Source organism: Panthera leo, chromosome D3 (assembly GCF_018350215.1).
Source record: "Panthera leo isolate Ple1 chromosome D3, P.leo_Ple1_pat1.1, whole genome shotgun sequence".
NCBI lineage: Eukaryota > Metazoa > Chordata > Mammalia > Carnivora > Felidae > Panthera > Panthera leo.
In genome coordinates this window covers 27585097-27611499 of record NC_056690.1, presented here as the reverse complement: position 1 = coordinate 27611499, position 26403 = coordinate 27585097, and the positions used below count along the sequence as shown (strand labels likewise).

General features: G+C 55.0%; 1 protein-coding gene across 2 annotated transcripts; it reads left to right on the top strand.

The window, feature by feature from the left end:
- Positions 1-1836: 1836 nt before the first annotated feature.
- LOC122203418 (proline dehydrogenase 1, mitochondrial) lies at positions 1837-25902 on the top strand. Of its 2 annotated transcripts, XM_042910221.1 has the most exons (14): positions 1841-2456; positions 6815-7023; positions 12468-12502; positions 12999-13148; positions 14620-14684; positions 14889-15005; positions 15384-15463; positions 16203-16284; positions 17673-17765; positions 17860-18006; positions 18798-18973; positions 20023-20121; positions 25155-25243; positions 25320-25902. In XM_042910221.1, the coding sequence occupies exons 1-14, from the start codon at positions 2166-2168 to the stop codon at positions 25505-25507; spliced, it is 1821 nt and encodes a 606-aa protein (XP_042766155.1). In that variant the 5' UTR covers positions 1841-2165; the 3' UTR covers positions 25508-25902. The 2 variants fall into 2 exon arrangements, 1 of the variants encoding a protein (XP_042766155.1); XR_006195171.1 differs by lacking the exon at positions 25320-25902 and having other exon boundaries at positions 1837-2456; positions 18736-18973; positions 25155-25240.
- Positions 25903-26403: the final 501 nt, after the last annotated feature.

Below are 26403 nucleotides of genomic sequence, written 5' to 3'. Positions count from 1 at the left end.
CCCTATTTTTAAGGTTTAAAACCAGCAACGTGTGTAAGAAGAGGGTGTTGTGGCCAAGTCGGTGCCCAGCCAGGGACATGCCTGCCAAGCTGATCCTGAGGAGTAGTAGGGAGGCTGGGGTGCAGGGGGAGGGACAGGTGCCGGAGAGCGGAATTCAAGTGGCCTGGAGCTCATGGGGGGGGGGCGGGGCTGGCGAAATGACCAGCATGGGTAAGAGAGGTATGGTGGGTGTGGGCAGGGCTGCTGATGGTGGATGAGCCAGACAGCCATGCAGCTTTGCTATGATGGCAGTGGTGAGCCCCTGAAGGATTTTCAGGAGGAGGGAAGATCATCTGTGAAAGGAAAAGTAGTCTGGTGACCATGGCCAGCTGCCAACGCTGACCTACTCTTGTGAGTTGTTTTTAAGCTGCTGCAGGAATCCCTGAGTTCCTGCCTCTAGGCCTTGACTCACCTGCCCCTTTTGTCTCTCCCTTTTTTCTCTTCAGCCCCAATGAGAGCAAGAGCTGGTAGAAAAACCATGACTGCCTCAGGAAGTCTCCCTTAGTGTACAGCAGTGGTGATGGTGTCCCTCAGGGAACATTAGTAAGGTCTGGGGGAAGGATGCTACAGGCATTGGGTGGGTAGAGGTCAAGGAGGCTGATAAACATCTTGCAATGCACAGATCCTCCCCACAACAAAGGATTATTCAGCCCTAAATGTCAACAGTGTCAAATAGTTCAGGGAATCCAATGCCCCAAGATGCATGAAGCACCAGGTGAGTGAGGCTGAGAGAGGCTGCCACCCACAGTCAGACCCAGCTGAGGGGGTGCCAGAATGTCCTGATGAGAGGTAGGAGGGGCCAAGGGGTGAACGAAGGGGAAGAAGGTGCTAAGGCTGGCAGTCAGGGCAGGTCCCTCCCAAGAGAGGATATCTGGGGCTCCGTTAGCAGGCCACCTACAATGTTGGAAGGAAGGGATTGGAAGCAAAGGGGCAGAGGGTGGGAAGGCTTTTATGAGTGAAGGGAGGCCCTAAAGAGGTAGCAAAGCAGATGGTTTTGCTATCAGCCCCAAGGGCAGCACTGAGGGCCTGAAGGGGTGGCTGGGGGTAGAAACTGTGGGGGCTGCAGCGGTTCCAAGAGGAAGCTGGAGGTGCATGCCTATACGTTGGGTGGGCGGTGGGACTGGACGGACGGGAGAGGAACAGAATTGGGCATGCCCTTAATGGGGCTCCTTCCCCCGCTCACGCCATAGGTCTGGGAAGGAGGCCAGATGGCCTCCTAAACGTCCCTGTACGCGCGAGGAACGGCACCACATTACAGCCTTAATGGCTTCTACGTCCTCCCGGCCTCAGCTGTGAGTCCTTGAGGCTCAACGACCACGCAAGAGCCCAGGTATGCAGGTGTGTGATGGCGCCGACGCGCGGGCTCCGGACCCACAGGGCCAGCATGTGGACCGGGGAAACTCAGGGAGAAATCGCACACTTGGTTGCGGATCCAGTCCCTGGAGGCGCGGAGTCTCTTACGGGAAAGATGAAGCTGGGAATAGGCATCCAAGAAGGCAGGGTCTTCTTTGAGGGTGTGGCCACAGGCTGAGAAGGAGGGTTTCAAGCGCGTTTGGCGCCATTGGGTGGCCGAGGCGGCCGCAGAACGTACCGGATGTGGGAACTCTCAATGGTCTGGCCTCCTAGGGGAGAGGACGCGGCGCGGAGTCCAGGGCGGGCTTTCCCTAGCAAGGCGGCTCAGATCCTAGGCTGGGGCGGGGCCTCCCAAGGGGAGGGCGCCACTCAGGGCCTCCCGACGTGGGGGTGTGGCTCAAGGGCGGGAGGCGGGGACCCCCAGGAGAGGGCGCGGCTCAGGGTGCGGAGCCGGGTTTCTAGGGCGGAAGGCGCGGGTCTTGGAGCGGGGCGGGACGGAACGGGACTTCACTAGGAGCCCACGCGGCGCGAGGCGCGGTGCGGGGCCTCCTGGCAAGGGGGCGTGGCTCAGGGCGCTGGGTGGCTGGGGGTCTAGCGGAGAGGGCCTTGGCTCAGCATCAGGCGCGCATCCTAAGGCAGGGCGGGCGGGGCCTCCCGAAGAGAAAGCGCGGGTCCTGGGGCGGGGCCTCTAGAAGAGAGCGCGGCTGAGCTCGGGGCGAGGCGGGGCCGGCCGCGCGTACTTAAGCAGTCTCGGCGCTTGCGGACGCCCCGCCATGGCTCTGAGGTGCATCGTTTCTGTGCTGCGCTTCGGCACTCCCCGCGTCGCCCCACTGTCCACGGCGCCCGTGGCTCGCGAGCAGCCCGTGGCTCGCGAGCAGTCCGCCGCAGGCCGGGAGGCCACTTCAGGATGCCGGGCGGCCGAAGGTGCGCGACCGCCGTTGCCCGTCGTGGACTTCGGCAACACTCAGGAGGCGTACCGCAGCCGGCGCAGCTGGGAGCTGGCGCGCAGCCTGCTGGTGTTGCGCTTGTGCGCCTCACCTGCGCTGCTGGCGCACCACGAGCAGGTGCGCGGGTGGGCATGTGGGTGGGTAGGTGCGCAGCGGAGCGCGCTGGATCCTCTGCGTGTTCCGGGATCCGTTATGAAGTTTCACTGTAACGCGGGGGAGCGCCTTGAGCATTGCTTGTAGCCGGGAAGTCAGGAAGGGGAGGTGTTTCCTGCATTCTCTTTTGAGCTTCGTGAATTTTCCTAATACCAGTTACTACCAACTAAAAACAAAGACCAGTTTCTGAATTTTTAAGCTATATGCTCCTTGTGGTGATGCAAAGTTGTCACCTGAAAATTGAGTGTTTTAAATGTTGCCTAAAAGGGAGTCTTGGTGGTATTGAAGGGTCTTGGTTTCTCAGAAACTGTGACTCAGGAGCTCGCCAGACACAGCCACTCCGAACAGTGTTGAGGGAAAATGGGAAGCCCCTTGAACTACAGCTTTTATTACTTCAATATAGTAACTTGTGAAAAGTGTGTGGGCTTTGGGGAAGTAAAAAGCAGAACGCCGTCTTAGCCACTGTCAGTCTGGGTGTATGAAGATGACAGTTATGTCAGGGTGATCCTGGAAACAGTTTGCAAAGGTGCATGTTGGTGCTAAGTGTCTGGAAGGCTCTTTATGCAGGTGGTGTTGATTTCTCAAGCGAGGCTGTGCTGAGGGTATCATACTGCCTCCCTTGGTCCCTGAAGGAGGCGGAAGGGGCAGAAATGGAGTTATGGAGGCTTCTGGAAGTCATCTGTGTTTGCAGTAGATGTGGATGTACTGAGGCAAATTTGTGGCTGTGGAGAGCCCAGGCCAACTGGAGAGGAGGGCAGAAAGGAACACTTGGGGTTCAAGGAGCCTGGTGAGGGGTGGAGGTGTTGAGAACCCTTTGAGGAGCACCAGCGTCTGAAGGGCAGAAAGGAGCAGCAAATTCTGGAGGTGCAGGGGTCAGGAGGGAGGAGGCAGCTGGGGCGGGGGTGGTGGGTGGGAACGACTAGGGGAGAAAGTGGCTGGCCATGAAGTCTCCGTGGAGGACAAAGACAGGGACCTGGCTCCTGCTGTTGGGGCATCATGGGACTGCTGGGTGGGACTGGGATGCATGGGGCAGAAGTGGTGCAGGAGCTGTGCCTGCTGCCATGTGACTGGAAGGGAGAGAGTGAAGGCTGGAGCCATCTAGGCCATATTTCTCTGAGCTTTCTTCCTTTGGATCAAAGCCAGAGAGAAGCCAGCACAGCTGGAGACCGTGGGGGTGCTGTGGGTGACCACTGTCCAAGTGCCAGAAAGTGCTGGAGTGCAAGGACCACTATAGGTACCTGGAGGTGTGGGGAGGCTTATCCCAGGCTCCCCTCCTGTCCCACCTGTGTCCTGGGGGTGCCTTCAGGGAGCCCACTAACGGCACTCTGTCTGCCCCCTGTGGGACCTGTTCCACCACAACATTGCTAGGGGTCACACTGGTGCCAGTGGCCTCGGTGCCTGGTGCTGGAAGGAAATGGGGCAGAGACCAGGCTGCAGGGTTGTAGGCTGCTCTTCAGAACCAGCATTTACCTTGTCCTCTGGCCTGCAGTGAAAATTCTTCCTGCTGAGCAGTGTGGGTCTGTGTGGCACCTTCGGTGGGGCGGGGTGGGGGATCATCAAATCCGTTCCCAGGGAGTGTCAGCCTGCAGGAGCTCAGTTGGAGCTTCTGCATTGGTTTGGCACCCAGTTTGTCCCTTCCTTGCCAGAAGACATGAGTTTAGAAAACCCAAGTCTTCCATGACAAAGCTTCTGTACTTGGGTATAAGCCAGTGCAGAAGAGGGTAACAGAAAGGGAAGGAGACAGGATGGATGGTGATGGTGGCCTTTGTGGGACAGAGAACTGGCTTTACCCCTTCTTGATCTGCACACATCTGTTTGAGTCTTTTACAGTGAAAGCGAGTATATGTGTTCCTGGTGTGAGTTTCTAAACCCATGAAGGATGCCCCTACCTGGAGAAGAGGGGACGCCACCCTCATCTCAGGCTGTGCCGTCCAGGGATGCACCTGATGCCAGGATGGTTTTAAAGGGGCGGCTTTGCTCTGGAGATAGCTTTAAAACTGCCAGCCCTGTCCCATGTGGTTCCATAACCTTCTGTGGTAGGCTGGCCTCCCCTTTGGCAGAGTGAGAGGGTAAGTGACCGGCTCAGTGACCTGGCTGGCCTTCCCTGTCATTCCCTCTGAGCCCCGCCTACACCTGAGGAGCTGGTCAGTGCGAAGTGCAGGGTGTGCGGGAGGTTATCAGCCCAGGGCCCCCCCCCTCCCCGAGCCAAATTCCAGTGTCTGCCTTGCTCCTGCTTCTTCTATTAGCATTGGCTGTGGCTGCTTTTGTGCTTCGTCAGCAGAGCTGAATAGTTATGACTGAGACTGTGTGGCCCACACAGCCTATGTTATTTACCATGTGGCCCTGTATAGGAAAGTTTGCTGGGTCAAGAGTAGATGACTGGCCCATTTCTGCACATGGTGGTTTCTGACAGTTCTCAGAGCTGATATGTACAATGTCGGGGTTTCCCAGAGCCATATAATGATTTTGGGGTGTCAGATTCTGCCCCACCTGCCACTAGGGTGATTTTTGATATAATCAAGACCTGGCTTTTCCACTGGCGAGGCTGCTCTGGTCGATGGACTCCCTGACCACTGGCCCAGGCTGTATGGTGCCGAGACACCCTGTCCTGTTCTCCCGAGTTGGCGCTATAATTTTTTGTTTCTCATCCTCTTTATAAAAACAATGAGATGCAGGACACCTGGGTGGCTCAGTCGGTTGAGAGTGTCTGCCTCTTGATTTTGGCTCAGGTCATGATCCCAGGGTCGTGGGATGGAGCCCCACATTGCCCAGCACGGATCCTGCTTAAGATCCATTTTTTCTCTCTCTCTCTGCCCTGCTCCCCTTTTTTCTCTCTCTCTGTATCTCTTTCTAAAAAAAAACCAGACAAAATCCTAATGAGATGCAATAAAATCAGACACGACTGCAGAGAGGACGCAGCAAGGCAGAGGTGATGGCCTGGAAACCCTTGTCCTTGGGACGCCCTGTGGTGACCTCAGGTGTGGTCCTGAGGTATCTCCACCAAATGCCCGCCTGTGATTCAGGGTGTGTTTGACTTGGGCCAATGTGAGGCTGCTCAGGACTGGTTTGGGGATGAAGGTGTTTGATTTACTCATACTTCTGCTTAAACTAGAGATTGTTCCTTGAAGCCCTGAATCAAGAGATGTTCCTCACAAAAGGGGTTCTGTTATCCATTGGGTTTGACAGACCTCAGGCTTTTTCTGTCTTGGAGATAAGTGGAGGGGGATAGTGGACACACAGGAATTCCCAGACAGGTGGCAGACGTGCCCTCCAAGCAGCCATCCCTTCCAGGCTCAGGGGCCTCCATTGTCCTCACTCCTTCCTGCCCTGGCTGTTTTTACTGCAGGAACTCCGTTCCACCTCCAAGCCTTGGCAAGCCCCCCTCTCTGGGTCTAAGTTAGCAAACATTTCCCACCCGTGCTCTGGCAGTCACTCCCTCACCCCCTGTTCTGAATCACACCGTGAAGGTGCCTCGCTCCATCGAGGTCTCTTCCCGACTTGATGTGAGTTCCTTCTCTCTTTTGTTTAGCCTGGAATTGTACTGGGCACAAAGCAGTGACTCAGGACTTTGTTTAAAGGATGGCAGAAATTGAGGATATGGTGAAATGTGATTAGAGGAGCTGAGTGCTTTATGGGCAACTGTCTTCTTCAGGGGCATGTCCACTCTAGCTGTGGGTCTGCTGTGGCCCTGGATGACTGTGTACTTCGTAGAAGGCCACCTGGCTTATTATTCGCCTAATGTTTGCTCCAGTTGAAGTCGGACTCCGTCTGAATTTAGCATGTGTTCACCTGCTCAGTAACTACTAGAGGGCCGGCCCCTTGCCAGACACTGTTTTAGGGACTGGGAATAAGCAGTGAACAAAATATTAAAAAATCTGGGTGCTTGCCTGCTAGAAAGTTGCACCGAATCCTACCTGGCATAACCCACTGAGGTATGAAGACAGAGGATGTTATGAACACACCCACTGCTATTCCCAGAGAGACCTGCTATTCATTTCTTTATCCACCAAATGATAGTCTGGCACTGCTATGTGCTGCTTGGGTCACCCGTGAGTGTGCAGGGCAGAGAAGTGTGAGTGGCCGTGGGGGCGGCGCTGGGACCTCTGCCCTGCATGATGAGTAGATTGACAGTAGCTACAAGTGGAGAGGCAAGCTGCTTCCGGTGGTGTCCACAGTTACATCAAGGCCCTGAGTTGTGTTTGACTTTGGGAGATGTGTGTCAAGGCTTTATGGTTGGAGCAAAGTGGGTGGGGAAGCAGGGGTGTCCTGCTGGGATGGGGGAGGCCAGGCAGCCAGGACAGCCCTTTCCCTCTACCTTTCAGCTGCTCCATCTCACCAGGAGACTTCTGGGGCAAAGCCTGTTTGACAAGCTGATGAAGATGACCTTCTATGGGCAGTTTGTGGCTGGTGAGGACCAGGAGTCCATCCGGCCCCTGATCCAGCACAACAGGGCCTTTGGCGTGGGCTCCATCCTGGACTACGGGGTGGAGGAGGATCTGAGCCCCCAGGAGGCGGAGCACAAGGAGATGGAGTAAGGCCTGCCTGGGCATCGGGTTGTAACCCCAAAGCATCCTGGGGCCACCTGGGGCTGGGCTGGGAGGAGGTCCCCAAGGATAGGAGGGCTTGGTCAGTCTGCTTACCAGTGGCCCTCCTGTGTTCCGCCTGGGGTTCTTGTATTTTTTTCTCTGTGAGGATGACAGCTCTGGGCTTTCACAAAAGGTCTTCCGTTCACAAGCCTAGAGGAGGGGCAGGGATAGGGGTTGGCAAACCATGATCCACAGCCCAATGTGGCTGGCCTGCCTGGTTTTGTGTGATTTGCAAAGCGAGATTGGTTGTTGCTTTTTTAAATGGTTGGAAGAAAACAAGAATACTATTTTGTGACACTTAAAAAAAATTTTTTTTTTAATGTTTATTTGTTTTTGAGACAGACAGAGACAGAATGTGAGTGGGTTAGGGGCAGAGAGAGAGGGAGACACAGAATCCGAAGCAGGCTCCAGGCTTCAAGCTGTCAGCACAGAGCCTGACGCGGGGCTTGAACTCATGAGCTGTGAGATCATGACCTGAGCAGAAGTCGGATGGTCAACTGACTGAGCCACCCAGGCGCCCCTATTTTGTGACACTTTAAAGGTATGTGAAATTCGGGGCGCCTGGGTGGCTCAGTCGATTAAGCGTCCAGCTTCGGCTCAGGTCATGATCTCACAGTTCATGAGTTCAAGATCCGTGGCAGGCTCTGTGCTGACAGCTCAGAGCCTGGAGCTGCTTTGGATTCTGTGTCTTCCTCTCTCTCTGTTCCTTCCCTACTCATGCTCTGTCTCTCTCTCTTTCTCTCTCTGTCTCTCTCAAAAATAAACATTTGAAAACAAAGTATATGAAATTCAAATCACTTTTGACCTAGAGGAACAGAGTTGAGTAGCTGTGACAGATGCCATATGGCCCACAAGGCTGAAGATAGAAGCTACCTGACCGTTTACAAAAACCGTTTTCTGACCCTGATGTAGGAGGTGCTCTGGCTTTCTGTTCTACTAAAGCATTTCTTCTGAGGCATTGCTAACCTGTTGGACAGGTACCACTGCCCAACCCTTGCCTAGCTCTTGGGAGGATTTTCTAATTAGCAGGTGGGCCCTGCCTGGTAAGTATGGAGCCTGTCAAGCCTGGTGCCTACCCAGGGGTCCAAGAAGGGAATGTGCAGCCAGGAGCAGTGTGACGGGCTGGCCTGGGGTCTCCTCCTGAGATCACCAACTTGCTGTAGGACCTGTTCTCTGGGCAGTGGGTATAGGGGCAGATGGGTACCTCCCTGACCTACATTTCTGGGCCACAGAAAAAAATTTAGAGGACAAGGTCACCCTCTGCTTCCGGGAGAGGTGGCCTCACAGTAGATCCCGGCAAGACCAGCCCTTTCTGTGCAAAATGACTGGTTCCTGTGCTGATACATGCACCCCTTCATGCCAGGCCCTTGCTTGCATTTGGGACCCTTAGTTCTGATAGCAGCTGTGCCTGACCACGTGAGGCTCGAGACAGGCCTGCTGAGTAACCTGCCCTGTCGCACGCTGGGGTGTTTGCTCTGGCATGGGGACAGGAGGGGAGGGGAGGGAAAGGCATCACATGAAGCTCCTGCCCTGGGAACGGAATGTCCAAGCCAAGCAGCAACAGCAGCAGAGGATTGGCCTGGGGAGCCCAGCCCCTGTCTAGCCATTTGCTGTCTTAAAGGCAGTGTTCTCCAGTTTGGCACCCCTCTGTGTGTTTCTCATTGTGGCCTGGGGCTGCAGCCTTCAGTGAGGCTGCCTGTTGAATAACTAAGGGACTCTGTGTTCCCGCTGTGTCTAAGTTGAGGGCAGAGTGATTTCACAATAGGATTTTCTCCCTCTGGTGTGAAAAGACTTCTTTCCTAGGGTGATCTGGCTGGCTTCCTTCCTGTCCTGCAGGGGGAGCATTGGGATGTGGGCTGGCCTTGCCCTGTCCTGGAGCCAAGGAACCTGTGCCCCTGGGCCATGCTGCTGTTGATACCCATCATGATGTAGCAGCCCTGCTTGGTGGGCTTTGGGATGTGAGTGGTGGTCCCTCCCATCCTAACATGGTGCCCACCATCTGATGCCAGTGGCAGGTGTCCACTCATGCCCAGGTCTGCTGCCAGGCATGTGCCTTTGGAGAGGCCTGGACCAGGGTGACAGAACCAGGCTTGTGGGTGCTGGTTGAACATCTATACTGTCAAGTTGCCTGCCTGGCTTCCTGGGTGTTTAGTCAAGAGTGACTCCTACCGTGCAGCCTTCATCCACGCAACCCCCCATGCAGAGAACTACTTCTGTGTCCTGGTGGGGCCCAGAAGTCTGTTTTGCTAATCCTGTCACGAGGCACATAGACCCTGCTCTGGGGAGTGATATAGAGGCCACTACCCCAAATTAAGCTCACAGGGGTTGGAGTAGGAAGGGTACAGGTGGTGCTGGGCCTGCTGTGGGCATAACCATGTGAGGCACAGAAAGGATAGAAGTGTCTGAATGCACAGGAGGCCCAGCAGGCCTCCTGAAGTTCTGAGGAGGGGACCCTGGAAGGGATCCCTGGGCAAGAAGCAGGAGGTAGGAGGCTACAGGTGGCAGAGGGAGAGAGTAGCCACATAGGGCAGGGGTGGGACGGTGTTTCTCAGAACACCTGGTAGAAGGCAGGAGCCCCAGAGGGTCTCCCCAGTAGGCTGAGAGCTGTGGGGATAGGGAAAGTGTACCTCCTGATGATTGACTATGACGAGGACATCTGGGGATAGTGTGGATGGCAGGTGTGCCTGTCTTGCCTGTGCAGACACAGGACTGGCTGGCGGTGGAGCCCCAAGGTAGGGGCAGCTCTATAGGACTGGTGTGCGCAGAACACTCAGGTGCTGCCTGGAGCCAGGGTCTGAGGGGCTAGGGATGTGGATGTGCAGGCAGGAATGATCTCCACTGGGCTTGTCTGTGCTTCACTCCTTCCTGCTACCTTATTCCCCTCACTTTCTGCTTTTTTCTAAAAGGCGTCCAGTCAACACATCACCCAGTGTAGTGAGCTGAGCTTGGAGGTAGCCAAGAGATGGTCAGGGCCTCCCTACTGCCTCTTCAACCCCCTGGGCCACTTGTATTCATCTTCTGCCCTCTGCCCCTCGGCGCATTCTCTTCCCTCCTTCACATCCTGGGCCATGCATGTGTGCATACGTGTGCGCGTGCTTGCACTGGGTGGTCTCTTCCGGTCCCTGCCAGTCACGTGACCCTCCTCCCTTCCACTGCACCTGGCAGCTGCCATCTTTGTCTTCTTGTGACCCACCCACCAGGTCTGGTTGACAGTGTGACCCTGATCCTTCTCAGTGCCATCTGCTCAGAGACAGGCCGCTGTCCCCCTGACCACATGGTTGTGCAACTGACCCAGTTCCTCTTCTCAGTCCATTTCTAAAGTGCTTCCCCTCTGGTTTGTGCCCAGAAGGTTCATGGATGGAAATAGCACAGACTGACTGCTTTCCTGCCACTGAACCTACTGGCAGTGAGGATGGGAGTGGCCCACACCCTTTGGAGGCTGGCTGGGGCTTGGAGGGTGGGTAGGCCAGCTGTGGAAATGTTGAGTGGGCACCTTACACAGCGCTGGGTCCCTGGGGGCCCATGTGAAAGAATGCAGCCTACCTAGAATGCAGGGACCTTGAAGGTGAATACTTGTGTTTCCCTGAGCCATGGGCTGTGTGGTTACAGAGAAGGCCCGAGTCCCCAGCAGCCATCGTCCTTGCTGGTTAGACCCATGCCTTAGTGCAGATGGTGGGTCCTGAGTCATGCTATTTGCCTGGTTGTACCTGGACCACAGCTTGGGGCTGGTCTTACAGGTGCTCCTTATTCCCAGTGGGGATGTTGTGTGTGGGGCTGACCCCCTCCCTTATGTTACTGAGTCAGATATTGTCACACAGGCACACCTCACCCTCTTCTGTATGTCAAGCACATATGTCTAGTTGGCATGAAGTGGCTCTTGTCCCCTGTTCCCAGGTGGGGGTCTTATGGGCTGTGCAGCCATGTGCGCGGCCCCTGTGAACTGTCCCAGCTACTGGGACTCCCGGGTCCTGACCTGGGCATCCTGGCTCACAGTTGCCAGATATGGGCCCTGAGGTTACACAGGAACCAGGGTCTAAAGGGAGGGCTCCCTGGAAGGCGGCTGGCAGCCCTTGGGTGCAGGAGCAGGGAGGTCAAAAGCTGCCTTAGACCTTTGATTCAGCTTGAGGCTACCACAGGTGCAATTAGCTTTCTGTGGCTTCGCTGGCTTTACCTCTGTCTCAAGTGCCCCAGCGCAGGGGGTGGGGGTGGGGGTGGGGGACGGGGAAAACACTGTCCTTTTCCTGTGAAGTATGGGCAGAACCTCAGGAGCCCCCAGGGGTCTGAGCATTTAGGAGTTCACCAGATAAGCCACAGGGCTTCAGCTGCACTCTTTCTGTGGGAACTGATTTAAGAGGCTTTAAATACAAAGTCAGATGATGGACAAAGCTGCTCGAATGCCACTCCAGGACAGTAATGGTGAGCGGCTCCTTCATCTGAGTAGGCTTAGCCATGACATTTGCTGTCCCAGACGTCATAGCCACTGAGAGGGGGATGGTGTCTGTTGTGATTCTGGCAGGCATTCTGGGTGAGGGGGCACCTGGGTGGGGGCAGACCAGGCAGGGGTGGTGAGGGCATGGCCAAGGGACTGCAGGGAGGCCTGAGGGTGGGCAGAGGCAACCATGTTCTCAGACTGGCCTCACTGATCTGTCCTCATGAGAACTGGGGGGGTGTTATTCCCTTGTGATGGGAGGCCAGGGGAGGGCTTGCATCTTAAAAGAAAAATTCTGATTACTGGTTAGAAGATACACCTAAGGGGCAAGACTGAAGCAGGGTGCTGGCAGGCAGTGGCTGGAGGTGGGGCTAGCTGTACACCTGGGCAGGAGCCCAGAGCCTGGCCTGGGGTTCCTGGTGGTTGGAGGTGCCTGGATGCAGGGGGCTTAGGGCAGAGCAAGCGGCCTCGTTCCTCAGCTTTGGGAATTTTGTACTTTTGTAGTTGTCGGGCTCTGTTCCTTATCAGTCCTGGCTGGCCCTGAGGCTCTGTCTTCCCCTCAGAAGGAATGCCCCCATAGCTAGCTTTCATCAAGCACCTCCTCTTTGCCTTGGGCTATCAGCTAGTTTTATTCACTCCTCACCTACCCAGGAGGAATCTGAGCCTTCTCCAGGGTGTAGAGCCTGTAGGCCAAGTTGGTCTGTGAGGCTGCTGCCCTGCCCTGCTCAGGGGAGGTGACCCTGCAGGCCTGGGGTGGGTAAGGAGGTGGGTGGGGCACCTGAGTCACTCTTACCTGCCCAGGCTAACCCAGCTATTCCTGTACAGTCCGCCATGTCAGGTCAGGTTCAGGACTCCACCCCTGGCTTCCTCTCACCTCTGCTTGCTCAAAGGGAATACGTGCTTGTCACTTGCAGCCTGAGGTGGTGTGACCCACCCTCACCCTCTTGTTCCTTCCCACAGGTCCTGTACATCGGCTGTAGAGAGGGAGGGCAGTGGTGAGTATGAGGAGGCCATTCAGGAACAAATACTTTCACCACCTGCCCCCCTCACCCTCACCACCCCTACTTGGGAGACCTGGGTTCAAGGGCACAGGCAAGACTTGGGGCCAAGGCTCCTCCCTGTGCCTATGTGGCTTCTCCCTGTGTGCACCCAGGCCATTGCTCCAGATCTGCTGACATCCTCAGGGTCTTCCCAGGGGTCCTCATCCCCTTGTCCTAAGTGGGTCTGGGTTCTGCCTTTTGGCCTGAGTTTGCCATGTGACTAGGATTTGGCCAGGGGGAAGGAACACTGAGTGTAGGAGCAGGGAGTGGTGGGCAGCACAGTGGAGGGGGGCTGTGGCTGCTAAGGAGCCTGTCCTGAGGGAAGAGGGCTGTGGGCCATGGGCAGGTCCTGCTGGATGCAGGGGAAGCCCCATGTTTGCCTAGAGTGGGGTGGGAGCCAGAGCACAGCACAGAGCCTGTGTGTGCTCAGGCCATGTGCCCATCCCTCCAGGTACAAGTAAGAGGGAGAAGCAGTACCAGGCCCACCGGGCCTTTGGAGACCGCAGGGATGGTGTCATCAGTGCCCGCACCTACTTCTATGCCAATGAAGCCAAGTGTGACAGCCACATGGAGACGTTCTTGCGCTGCATTGAGGCTTCAGGTGGGGCCGGCTGTACACCTGCCAGGGAGGCTCAACCTCTTTGTGTAGAGATGCTGGTGGGTGAAAGCAAGGCCAGGCTAGAGCACTTGCCTGGGGCTTGGACAGTCGTGAGGGATGACCATGGGTGACACTGGGGAAGATAGGCTGGGCTTAGGTCACACTGGGGTCACGCCTGAGTACAGCTCCTACCCAAGGAGCCTAGCACCTCCTGCCCCTTCCTAGATACTAGTGCCCAGATGTGAACTTCAGTAAGGCTGTCAGTGGGCTGAGCAGCACCCCCATATAGGTCAGGGGCTTGAGCCTCACCACATGTGGCACTGGGGTTTGCCAATGGCTGTGCTGTTGCCACAGAGGACTCCTCCTGCCTGGCCTTATGTGGAGAGCCTGCCAAGGGAGGTGAGTTAAGTGGGCCTCTGAGTCCTTTACTCTTTAGGACATCCCCCCCAGCCACAGTGCGGCCCACCATGTGGCCCCAGCCACAGAGCCCCCTTCCATCAGTGGGCTCTGTACCTTCTGAACGCTAGAAGGAGCAGGAGTGAGTTGTACTCAGAAGCAGCCTTCTGAGATCAGCGCTGGGGAGATGCCAGGCAGAGAGGGTCCAGAGCATGGTGCGCCTCCTTACCTCTGTGCCTGCTCTGCCTGAAGCAAAGGTCACAGAAGCCAAGATGGGTCATGGGTTTCTGGAAGGGAGGAGAGAGGCAAGTGTGGTTGAGTGCCTTCGGTGCTCCACCCTGTGCTTCACTGGGCATTTCTGTGTTTTGTGAATCCCCCCACGGGCAGCCTGGGGTGCCAGTGGCATGGGAGAGGACATGGAGGCAGGGACAGAATGGGCCAGTCTCACTGGCTCCTTTGCCCAGTGCATTCCTGGGCCCATGTGGCCAACAAACCTTGCCAAGTTGCCTGTTCCCGCCTCCAAGGTGGGGTATCTGAGCAGCTGTGTACATGGGCATTTATGTGCTTGGTAGAGACATGGTCCTTCTGCCTATAAATGGTTAGCCAGCAGCCCAGGATATCTGACTCTTTGCTGGGCTCTCTCCTCCTGTTGGGGGCAGGGGCAGCAGGGATCCTTGGTGCCACCCACCTTAGCCTGAGATTGCTGAGCTGTCACTAGAACTACTTCTAGGGAGGGTAAGGCATGCATGCTGGGGAGCAGGCAGCCCACCCAGACATTGCTGCAGCCCCTGCTAGGCTTGGGTGGGGGAGGGGGGAGAGATCTGCTGGTCCCACTGCACTGTCATCAGTTTTGGCAACTGGATCATTCAAGGCTCCCTGGTGGTCTTGGGGGCCCATCTGTCAGGGAGACCCAGTACCATGTATGTTGTAGGTAACTGATAAGAAGAGGGGCCACGCCAGCCATTTGCAGTCTGTCACGTGTCTGTCACTCTTGAGTGGTATACGCTCTGGGCACAGGCTTCTGGTCCTCCTCATCCCCCTATGGAGCCCTAATGGTTATTCCTGTGGCTTCTGACAGGCAGAGCCAGTGATGATGGCTTCTCAGCCATCAAGCTCACCGCACTGGGGAGACCCCAGTTTCTGGTAAGTGCCAGAACCTTCCACCTGCAGAGAGAGTCTGTGAGAACTTGGGGCTGCTATGAGCATTAAGTGAAAGCTCATGTATTGGTACCTTGGTGCTGGGAGCCAGGCACACAGGAAAGACTGGGAGGGGGCCTGGAGCTATGCTCCCTGGGGGCAGGGAGCTGGGCATGTGCCAGAGCCGGTGCCTCAGGCCTGCACTTGCAGCTGCAGTTCTCAGACGTGCTGACCAAGTGGAGACGATTCTTTCACCAAATGGCTGCAGAGCAAGGGAAGGCTGGGCTGGCTGCCATGGACATGAAGCTGGAGGTGGCAGTGCTACAGGTGGGACAGCCCTGCCCTCGTGGGTATGAGTGGGTGGACACAGTGGGGGCTTGGGAAGGAGCCCTGCCTGGGGGGGACCTCGCCAGGCAGTGTTTGAGGTGGGTTCCCAGAGGTTGAGGACATGCTGGGCAGCAGGATTTAGGGAGGGGGGTACTTGCCCTGCACATGGCTGAGTGCTGGCTTTGGGTTTGGGAAGGGGCATCAGGGACAGGTAGGAATAGACCTGTCTATGGAACAGAAACACAGGCCAAAACTATCTTGTTCTCGCTAATTGTGTAATAAAGTCAAAAGAGCAACACAAATGTTCAGGGAAACAGGAAATGTTAGTGAATGGGGCTGGGGCACGTCCATGGGAATGCCACCTTCTCACTTCTCAAGGAAAGTGTGGCAAAGATGGGCATCGCATCCAGGACGGAGATTGAGAGCTGGTTCACTGCGGAGACCTTGGGCGTGTCTGGGTAAGAGTAGCCCCCTAGCTGGGAATTTGGGAGTGTATGCTCTGGTTCAGCCATGGTTCCAGCTGAGCTGCAACGGCTTCTCCCAGTCCTGATTGCCCTCCTGAAGAGCATGGGCCTGGGGTGACAATGCTGAAGGACCTGTTCCCTGACACATACAGCAGGAGTTGACAGGGAGTCTGGAGTCCTGGGGGCTGGGGCTGCAGCTAGCCCAGGGCTAGCTTAGACAACAACCAGCAGGGTTGCTCACAGAATTATTCAGGTCCTAGCATGAGGGTGCCACACTCAGCCCTTCCTGGGACCCACACGGCAGGTAGGTGGAGGGTCAGGGCAGCTGAGATCCTGGAGGGGCCCATGCCTCATCCTGAGAGACCTGGGGGCTGGACCTGAGGTCACCAGGTTCCCCGGACTGGCAGAGGGTGTCCCCTTACGTGCAGGGTCTGCCTCCTTCCTGGCCTCCCGTGTTTGGCTCTTTCCCAAGCCTGACATGGCTCGTGGTGTTCTTGGTGTTCTCCCTGGGTTTTTATAGCTGCCACCACCCTGACGCAAGAATGTTCTGGTTTTGGTTTCCATTTTGTAAACAGAGGATGATGTTAACATTTTGTCTGTCCTTTGAAACTGAAAGCTGAGGTAAGTTTTGTGGGGGTTGGGCTTGGGATGCGCTTTTAAGGAATGGGCTGGTTGGGGCCTAGGCCCCCCCACAGATCCTAGCACCCATGTGCTGATGCAGCTTCTTCCACAGCACTCTGGACCTACTGGACTGGAGCAGCCTCATCGACAGCAGGACTGAGCTCTCTAAGCACCTGGTGGTCCCTAACATGCAGGTGATGACCCCTCGCCCCCTCACCCTGTCTCACAGGGGCACAAGGCTGAGAAGGGAAATGTTCCCTGTTGCTTTCCCTGAGGCAGCAGCTGGGGTCGCAGCTGGATGAAACCAGAGTCCTTCCTGGCTGCGTAACACCCCTGTGGTCTGGAGGAAGAGGACAGATCCATGAGTGCCCCACAGAAGGGGAGAGAGACCTGTGTCCTCTCTCCTTGCATGTCAGGTCACCCCAAACCTAATATGATTATTGGCCTGAAATGGCAGTAATCATATTATCCCACGTCACAGTTCTGGAAGGACAGGGCTCAGCTTGGGTGGTTCTAGCTCAAGGTCTCCCTTGCGGTTCTCAGAGGGTGGTGGGAGCTGGGGTCATTGTGGGTCCCCACTCACACAGTCAGCAGTTGACTCTGGCTGTGGGCCAGGGCTTCCTTACCATGTGGTGGCTGGGTTCCTAGGTTGAGTGTCCCCTGAGAGCCAGGCGGAAGCATTATTACCTAGCTCCAGATGTCCCACAGCATCACTTATGCCCAGTTCTGTTTGTTAAAAGCGAGTTACTAGGCCAGCCTGTGTTCAGGGGGAGAGGAATGAGAACCACCCCCCCCCCCCCCCCCCCGCCCAGCCGCCCCATCCTGCCTGTGGGAGGTGCCTGGAATTTGTGCCCTGTTTGAAACCACCCCTGAGCTGGGATGGAAAGCAGCAGAAGTCCCTTGGGAAAACATCCCACAGATACTGCCTTCCACGAGTATCCAGCCCCAGCTGATGGAGGGCTCAGTCCCCAAGCTAGGACACCGAGGGCCAATGGAAGGGCATGCTTGAGGCCCCACTGAGAGCGCCCCAGGCAGTGTTAGTGGGCATTTGGGGCTAGCAGAGGGCCCAGGGCTGCACAGGCCTCCAGGGTAGGTGCTCCCCACCCGCAAACCCACCCCCACCCCCACCCCAGCTGCTGAGCACCAGCTTTCTGCTGACCTGCCAGCTCCCTGAAGGCCACCACTGTCTGGAGATGGTGCCTCTGTCCCCGCTCTGTGTTGTCTGTCTACTGCAACTTTTCCCTCCTGCTTGTAGCCACCACTCTTTCTCCGATCCCTCTCTCTGCTAGGGGCTGAGTCCTTCTGGGTGATCGGATGGACCCTCACCCTTGTGTGGGAGCAGACACCTTGGGTGTAGGTGTGACCTGGGGCAGCTAGCTCTGTGAGTCAGAGGGTGCTGGCTGGCAGCAAGGTTCTGGGGTACCATGTGACCAAGGCAGGGGATGGGATAGCCTTTGCTGGTCCTGGGGTATTGGTAGGACCTGCACATGGGGGCAGGTGGGTGCCCTCAGGCAGAGGGAGCTGTGGCTTTGAGAGGTGGGAGCTTGGGGCCCTGCTGTGGCCTGACCATATGCTGCCCCAGACAGGACAGCTGGAGCCTCTCCTGTCACAGTTCACTGAGGAGGAAGAGCGGCAGATGACGAGGATGCTGCAAAGAATGGACATCCTGGCCAAGGTCGAGGACCCTGGGATGTGCCCAGAGAGGGTGGGGGGGGCACCTGTCTCACTTGATCCCAGTCAAACCTTCTGTCCCACCCTGTACTTCTCAGAAAGCCACCGAGGTGGGCGTGCGGCTGATGGTGGATGCCGAGCAGACCTACTTCCAGCCAGCCATCAGCCGCCTGACACTGGAAATGCAGCGCAAGTTCAACATAGAGAAGCCGCTCATCTTCAACACATACCAGTGCTACCTCAAGGTATGGCCCCTGCCTACTGCCCCCCACCTCCGCCACCGGTCTGCAGGTGATGCCCCTCACTTGAGTCCTGTGCTGGTGCTGGGAGAGGCCGCTGCCTGAGTGTGCCAGCCTCTGAGTGGGAGGAAAGGCCCCAGGACTCTGTTACCGGCTGTGTGCTGGCCCTTCTCTGGGCCTCAGATCCCAGACAGGGTTTTGAAGGGGTAGAAGGAAGATGAAGGAGGCTTTTTGCAGTCTGCTTCATGTGCCTTAATCCCTAAAATTTGAAGGCCTCATGAGTAAGTTTTTTCCTGCTATTTTTATTTCCTGCCATTTTTTAGTTTGGGTCCCTCTGAGGATCAGATGAAATCTCTGGTCCCCTTCCCACAAAGAGACTTGCATGTACCTCAGGGAGCCCAGGGTGCTTGAGGGTGGGGTCGCTGAGCACAGACCTGGGCTGGGCTGCTCTGGGACCAGCCAGGTATTTGGAGGAGACGGTGTGGGATGGGTGTCAAGGCTCTAGGGCTGGGGGAAGTGGGTGGGTGGGTGGGTGGGTGGATGGGGCAGCATCCCTTGCCCCTGAGTCAGCTTGAGAAGACTCCGGAGAATACCGTGGCTGCTGGCACCTAGTCTGTCCCCCAACAAAGTTGTCCTCAGGCCACACTGAGGAGTCACCATTTCTTAGAGATGGAGGTTGGAGGGCCTTCCTCACTCACACTTGTCTCCCTGCTTCCCTGGGCACCTGGGCCTCAGGGGACACAGGCTGGAGAGGGCCCCATCCTGGTCAGCAGCAACTTTTGGCCCTGGTCCCACAGGACGCCTATGACAACATCACCCTGGATGTGGAGCTGGCTCGCCGTGAGGGCTGGTGCTTTGGGGCCAAGCTGGTGCGGGGTGCATATATGGCCCAGGAACGCGCCCGTGCCGCGGAGATTGGCTATGAGGACCCCATTAACCCTACGTACGAAGCCACTCATGCCATGTATCACAGGTGCGCCAGCCCTTCTTGGCCCCTGGGGGCCTCGTGGCTTCCTGGGGAGGGGAATGACAAAATAGGGCAGGGGTGGTGGAAGTGACCTGATGTGACCCCTATCTGACTGTGGAGCAGCCCAGTGTGTCAGAAGCCTCTGTAGGAGCAAGACTTCTGTCCTGAGACCAGAGCTGATTATCTTCTCTGCTTTTTATTTATTTTTTGAATCCTCAGCTTTTGTTTTACCCTTTCTAAAAACTTTTAAGGTGGATTTTTAGTACAGAAAAGTCTACTGAATAAAACTAAACTGGCCCAGGTCCCCCAGCCAGCTCTTGTTGACACTTAGGACAAGAGATCCCTGAGCAGCCCTCCTGCCTTGCATGCAGATCCCATGCTTTTTCTTTGTGAGGTTGTGTGTGTGTGTGTGTGTGTGTCACAAATAGACCCTGAGTGCCTTGGCTCCCGCTCCCTCCCTGGCAGTGCCCTGGTTTCTGGGAGTATCCAAGTGTGCCATGGGTATACCCACATCTGCTTTGGCATTGTGCATTCAGTCCTGTGCCCTTGCTTTTCCATGTAACACGTATTTGGATCCTCCTGTGTCAGCGTGCCAGCCCACAGTGTTAACCCAACAGCCAGCAGAGTGCCCATCTTTGTGAGCTTTTGGTGGTTTGCGGTCAGGCCATTACAGTAGTGACTCATAGCACACTTTGCCCCTGTCTCCTGTACTCACGGGCAAAGACATAGTTGTCACATGTTCCTGGAAACACACCATCACTGCCAGATGGCAGAACCCTCACACTCTCTATGCTCAGGGAGGCTTCAGTTTCCTTATGGACCCCTTCTGGAAGCAAAGCTCCATCTGTCCTGAGTGCACTGTGTCCCAGGTAGTCTCCTTTTGCATGTCTAGCCCCAGGTACTGCTCACGTTTTCTTTCTTACCTACGAGGTGTTGAGGAATGACAAGTACAGCCTTGGTCCCATTACCATGGCCACACTTGGAGTGGGCTCGCTGGACAGCCATGGGCCTGCTTGTGGCCTCTACAGGCTGGGGCTTACGTGCACTCCCTTTAGGTGCCTCAGTTATGTCCTGGAGGAGCTGAAGCACAATGCCAAGGCCAAAGTGATGGTGGCCTCTCACAATGAGGACACAGTTCGCTTCACGCTGTGCAGGTAGGCACCCCCTTCAGCTGTCTGGTGTTCTTAGTGAGGGAGGGCTTGGGATGAGTGGTGTGGAAGCTATGCAGAGTGGTGGCATTTAGGGGTGATGTATGTGGGATGAGCTAGAGTGGCACCTTTAGTGTCCTGCCAGCTTCCTGTCTCCCCAGGTCCAGCTGGCCATTGGCACTGCAGTAGCAAAAAGGCTATTTGCAGTGACTTGGGTTTTTTTTTTTTTTTTTAATTTTTTTTTTTCAACGTTTTTTATTTATTTTTGGGACAGAGAGAGACAGAGCATGAACGGGGGAGGGGCAGAGAGAGAGGGAGACACAGAATCGGAAACAGGCTCCAGGCTCCGAGCCATCAGCCCAGAGCCTGACGTGGGGCTCGAACTCACGGACCGCGAGATCGTGACCTGGCTGAAGTCGGACGCTTAACCGACTGCGCCACCCAGGCGCCCCGTGACTTGGGTTTTTAAAAATTAATACCTGACTTATTGAAATTTCAAATCAGAAATTAAATTTCATTAGGTGATTTAAATAGCTTGCTGAAATGCACAAATACAGTGTGCAATGTCAGATCCCCTCAGGAGGCCTCCAGCATATCATCTTATTTATAAATAGTTACTCTTAACATTTTAAACTTCATTTGGAACTTAATATAGTCTGTTTTCTCTTTAAGTGTGTGTCTTGTGGGGCAAAACTTTGGTAGAATCCATGCAAGTCTGATATAGGAATAAGGTGAAGTAAATTAAAAAAAATTTTTTTTAATGTTTTTAAATTTTTGAGAGAGACAGAGAGAGCATGAGAGGGGGGAGGGGCATAGAAAGAGGGAGACACACAGACTGTGAATCAGGCTCCAGGTTCTGAGGTGTCAGCACAGAGCCGGACACGGGGCTCGAACTTGTGAACCACAGAAATCATGACCTGAGCCAAAGTCGGACACTCAACCAAGTCACCCAGGTGCCCCATGAAGTAAATTCTTAAATATTCCAGTGTTATCACCATGTTTTTGTGTTTTCTATCTTAACCCAAGGAGCACCACATGAGGGGTCCTAGCCACTCCTCCTGCTCCCCAGTCTCCACCTTCCTGGGCTTGAGGCCCGACAGGAAGCACGGTGGCAGTGGTCTTGGTGGCTCTCGCCTTTTCCTAGAGCAAAGCAGGGCAGCCAAACTGTGGCCAAGCAGGGCTTCCAGAAGAAGCAGTGAATGAACAGCCAAGGCACGGCACAGCCAGCTGCCTGACAAGCTGACTCTGGTCACTCTACACCCATTTGGTGAAGCAGTGCTTATTCTCTGCTTGTGATGGTACTGCTTTTTCACAGCCTAAAATTGCAGCTGAAAACTATTATTTTTTAAAAATTTTATTTAAATCCAAGTGATTTAACATATAATACTCGTTTCAGGAGAATTTAGTGATTCATCACTTACATAGGACACCCAGGGCTCATCACAAGTGTCCTCCTTAATGCCCATCATCCATTTAGCCCATTCCCCCAACCCACTCCCCTCCAGCAACCCTCAGTTTGTTCTCTGTATTTAAGAGTCTCTTACGGACTGTCTCCCTCTGTTTTTCTTATTTTTTCTTACCTTCCACTATGTTCATCTGTTACTTAAATTCCACTTATGAGTGAAATCATGATATGTCTTTCTCTGACTTATTTTGCTTAGCATAATATATTCTAGTTCTATCCACATTGTTGCAAATGGCAAGATTTCATTCTTTTTGGTAGCCAATATTCCATTGTGTGTGTATGTATGTGTATACATATAATATACATACATACGTACATACATACACACCATATCTTCTTTATCCATTCGTCAGTTGGACATTTGGGCTTTTTCAATAATTTGGCTATTGTTGATAGTGCTGCCATAAACATTGGGGTGCATGTTCCCCTTCAAATCTGAATTTTTGTATCCTTTGGATAAATACATAGTAGTGTAATTGCTGGATTGTAGGTAGCTAGCTCTATTTTTTAAATGTTTGTTTGAGATTGAGGGGGGAGAGAGGGAGAGAGAATCTCAAGCAGGCTCGATCCCACAAACGCTGAGATCATGACCTCAGCTGAAATCAAGAGTCAGATGCTCAACCTACTGAGTCACCCAGGCATCCCTAGGGTAGTTCTATTTTTAATTTTTTGAGACACCTGCATACTGTCTTCCAGAGTGGCTGCACCACTTTGCATTCCCACTGGCAGTGCAAGAGGGTTCCCCTTTCTCCACATCCTCACCAACATCTGTTGTTTTCTGAGTTGTTAATTTTAGCCATTCTGACAGGTGTGAGGTGGTGCCTCATTGTGGTTTTGATTTATATTTCCCTGATGATGAGTGATGCTGAGCATGTTTTCCCGTTAGTGAAAACCATGATTTCTAATGCACAGCAGTTGCAGCTATCAGGGTGGGGATGTGAGTGCTGAGGCCACCAGTGCCACCCAGGCCGAGTATAGACTGTGGTAAGTCTCCCTCCTGAGAGTCCCTGACAGGATCAGGGTCTGGCTGTTTCTGTGGGATCGGTGAGGGGCTGAGTGGAGTCCTAGCTGGACAGGACTGCTCCACCTTCTTCCCTCCATCCCTGGGGACTTCCCAGCTGCTCATTTACTGCCTTGGATGCCCCAGCCTTGTGACTGGATGTCAGAGAGCCAGGGGTACCTTTTGTGCTTGGTGAAAAAAAAAAAAAAAATTCTGGTTTGACTTTTAAAACAGATGGTTTAAGTTGCAAATATTAAAACCTGGTTTTCCCTTAGACTTAAAAAATATTCTGTTACTCCGTGATGGAAACTTGATCATCCACTAGATGATGTATATACAAAGAGCCTCCCTGTGCCCCTGGCCTGGCACTTGGGAACCTGCACCCCTACACAAGTGGCAGGCCCACAGGGTCAGTGATGTACAAGTGGCATCTTCTTAGGTTTCAGTTATGAGCTCAGCAGGCTTTGCCTGACCACTCCCATTTTAGGTAGGGGTCACAGGTAGGCCACTCACCAGCTAGACAGAAAAGAGTGAAAGTTCTAAAGGTATAACCTGCCCTCAGAAGGGCTTCCTCTCTTCTGCTTTCTGAATCTTCCCGCCGAGAATAAGCCTGTTCTCGGCATTTTAGCCAGGGAGGCTCCTGCCCTGGACGTGGCTTCCTTTGTCTGAAGTGCCAGCTGAGTGCGCTCTCCTTTCTCATAGCCCCCAGGGCCCGTGCCACACTCCACAAATACTATCATGGAGAAGGCATGGCTCCTGCAGGACATGGTTCTGTGTTCCTGCACTGGGAGCTGGGGAGCCCATGGCAGCTTGGGCTTACTTTCCCTGATGAAGTAGTGTGGGTCTCTGATGCCACATCAGGGAGCTCAGACAGCCTGTGTAAGCTTTGGCTGAGTGGCAAGCCAACCCAGAACTCAAGAGGCCTGGACAACAGCGTGTTCTGTGGGCCAGCAGTGTTGGCTGGGTTCAGCCGGGGACTGCTTCTGCTGGCCCTGCCCTGAGATCTGACTTGTATCTGTGGTCAGCTAAGGCCTGACTGGACCTAAATGGCTTCATTCATGGCTGGGGCAGCAAAGGGACTGCATCACATCTAGTTTCCTATAGGCCAGTGCAGGCTTTGCCACATGGTGGTCTCAGGCTTCCAGAAGCCCTGAGAGGGCAAGCCTTTGCCCACATCACATTTGCTCTTCTCTTTTTGGCCAGAGGAAGTCAGGAGGCCTAGCTCAGAAGCCAGGTGGAGAACCTTGCCTGCTGGGAGAAGCTGCAGTCACATGGCCTAGCGGGTGGAGAGGGGTCAGCAGCCACTTCCGCAGGAACCACATGAATGTCCCCACCACTGCCAGTCAGGTGGGCAGCAACGTGGTGGCAGCCCTGCTCTCACAGGGTTCATGCTCCAGTGAGGGACAGAGATACTTAAGCTGGAGACCGGGGCCACATGGTAGAGACCATGGCCTGCTTTAGAGTAGGTGGCCCCCACATTGGAGCCACTCTGACAGAAAGAGGGAGAGGACCTCTGGAGGATGATCCTCATGTGGAGGGCCGGGGTGAGATGTCCTCAATGCTCTAGGAGTGAGGGGCCTGAGACAGTGAGAAGAGGGGGACCCTGGAGACAGGGAAGCACACTGCTGGCCTGCAGCCTGGGTGCGTGTGAGGAGGACCCAGGCTAAACATGCCCTTGGAGGGAGGTGGAAGGATGAGGGCAGATTCCAGAGCGCTGGTAATTGAGTCTGGACATGTGGATACAGCAAGCTGGAGGTAAAAATATAAGAATCCTCAGTAAGTAGACATTGCAAACCTTGGAAATTTTTCTAAGACCATACAAGGGAGGTGTGAAGTCAGGAAAGGGTGCTGGACACAGTTGGGGGCCAGATGTTGGGCAGCACTAATAGAAATGTGAGCCACATCTACTCTAAATGTTCTACTAGCCACATAAGAGATGACATTAATTTCCATAATACCTTTCAATTAGCCCAACATATCCAAAATATTACCTATATTCAGTATTTCAGAAAAACAATATATTCTTTTTTCCAGTTTTCAAAATCCCATGTGTGTTAGATACTTCTAGCACGTCTCAGTTTAGACCAGTTGACTTTCAGAGACTCAGTGGGCACCAGTGGCTGGTGCTGCTGTATGGGACAGAGCAGCCAGTAAGGGGAGGACAAGAGACCGGGTGGGGTGGAGGGATGTGTGGGACGGAGGGGATGTGGCACTGAAGGAGAGGGGCTCAAAAAGGGGTTGGACGAGGGTCTTTTGAGAGCTTACCCAGGCCAGGCTTTGGGGCAGGCCTGCCTCACTAGGTTAGGGCAGACGAGAGGGGAGAGGAAAGGGGCCATGGGGAGCAAGCATAGTGGGAGGGGGAGGCTGGCTGGGAGAGGAGGGAACTTGGTGGCCATGACCTGAGGTCGGACTTGCAGGGCAGATGCTTGGTCTGGGCAGCACAGAGCCTAAACCTATGCCCCACCCTGCAGGGGATGGAAACTAAAGTGTATGAAGATCTGGGAGTGGAAGTGGAGGGTTCAGAGCTAGCTCAAGTTGCCCTGGGGGCTCACCTGCCATCTTGTCTGTCTACAGGATGGAGGAGCTGGGCCTGCACCCTGCTGACCGTCAGGTGTACTTTGGACAGCTACTGGGCATGTGTGATCAGATCAGCTTCCCACTAGGTGAGCTGAGTCTCCCAGGGGAGCAGGGGTGGGGAAGTCTAGGACTGGGACTCACTGCTTCTGCCTGTGTGTACAGGTCAGGCGGGCTTTCCCGTGTACAAGTATGTACCCTATGGCCCTGTGATGGAAGTGCTGCCCTACCTGTCCCGCCGTGCCCTGGAGAACAGTGGTGTCATGAAGGGTGCCTGGCGGGAGAGGCAGCTGCTGTGGCAGGAGCTCAAGCGGAGGCTCCGCACAGGCAACCTCTTTCACCGTCCAGCCTAGTGCTCATGGGGCACCACCACCCACCTTCAGACTTGGTCTTCAGACGCTCCCTTGCCTGGGCTATGGCCTCCTAGGCCAATGCCACATTTATAGCCCAACCAAAACTTCACGTGGATTCACCTTTTTATGCCCCAAGACTATGAGATCCACTGGAAGTCGGGCCTCGGTGCCCCTCTGGCCTCTGCCTAGGACATGGGCACCCAGACCATGTCTGCTGCTTGCCAGAGCCACTGGGAACTGTCAGGGACTGCCCTTCAATAAGTGGGCACAACCCCATGACCTTGGACCCAAAGGACCACCTTCTGACAGAGTTCATCCAGCCCATACCCTGAGCCCCTCAGGTGGGTAGTCACCAGTGGGGAAGCTGGCCTGGTCAATAAACCACTATTCCTGCAGCCCTCAACTTCTTTCTTGCAACGCTTTTCCCCCTCAAGTCCTCCTGTGGGGTCAGTATCAAAGACAGAGTGTTCTGATGGCTCTGCCTCTCTGTCACCATGTGTCCCTGGGAGTGAGGCCCACCATGCGTGGAGTGGACCCACCAATCCTTCCTTCAGGCTGTATCACAGATTTGGCTATGTAGGGTGCTAGACACTCCCACCCCAAGATGACAGATAGCAGCGCCCCTGGGCACAGACCAATGCAGACAGGATGCTCCTGGGGTGGGCTTGCTGCTTCCCCACCCTGGACTCTCTTCCCCCTCCCCCCCCAGACAGGATGCTCCTGGGGTGGGCTTGCTGCTTCCCCACCTTGGACTCTCTCTCCCCCACCCCCCCCGACACTTGCTGCTCGGTGCCCTTCACCCCAGTTGTCCTAATGACCCATCATGCTCCTAGTGTTGTGACCAGAGCTGACTCATAGCTGCCTCCTCCCTCTAGTCCTCAGCCCCAGAGCAGACT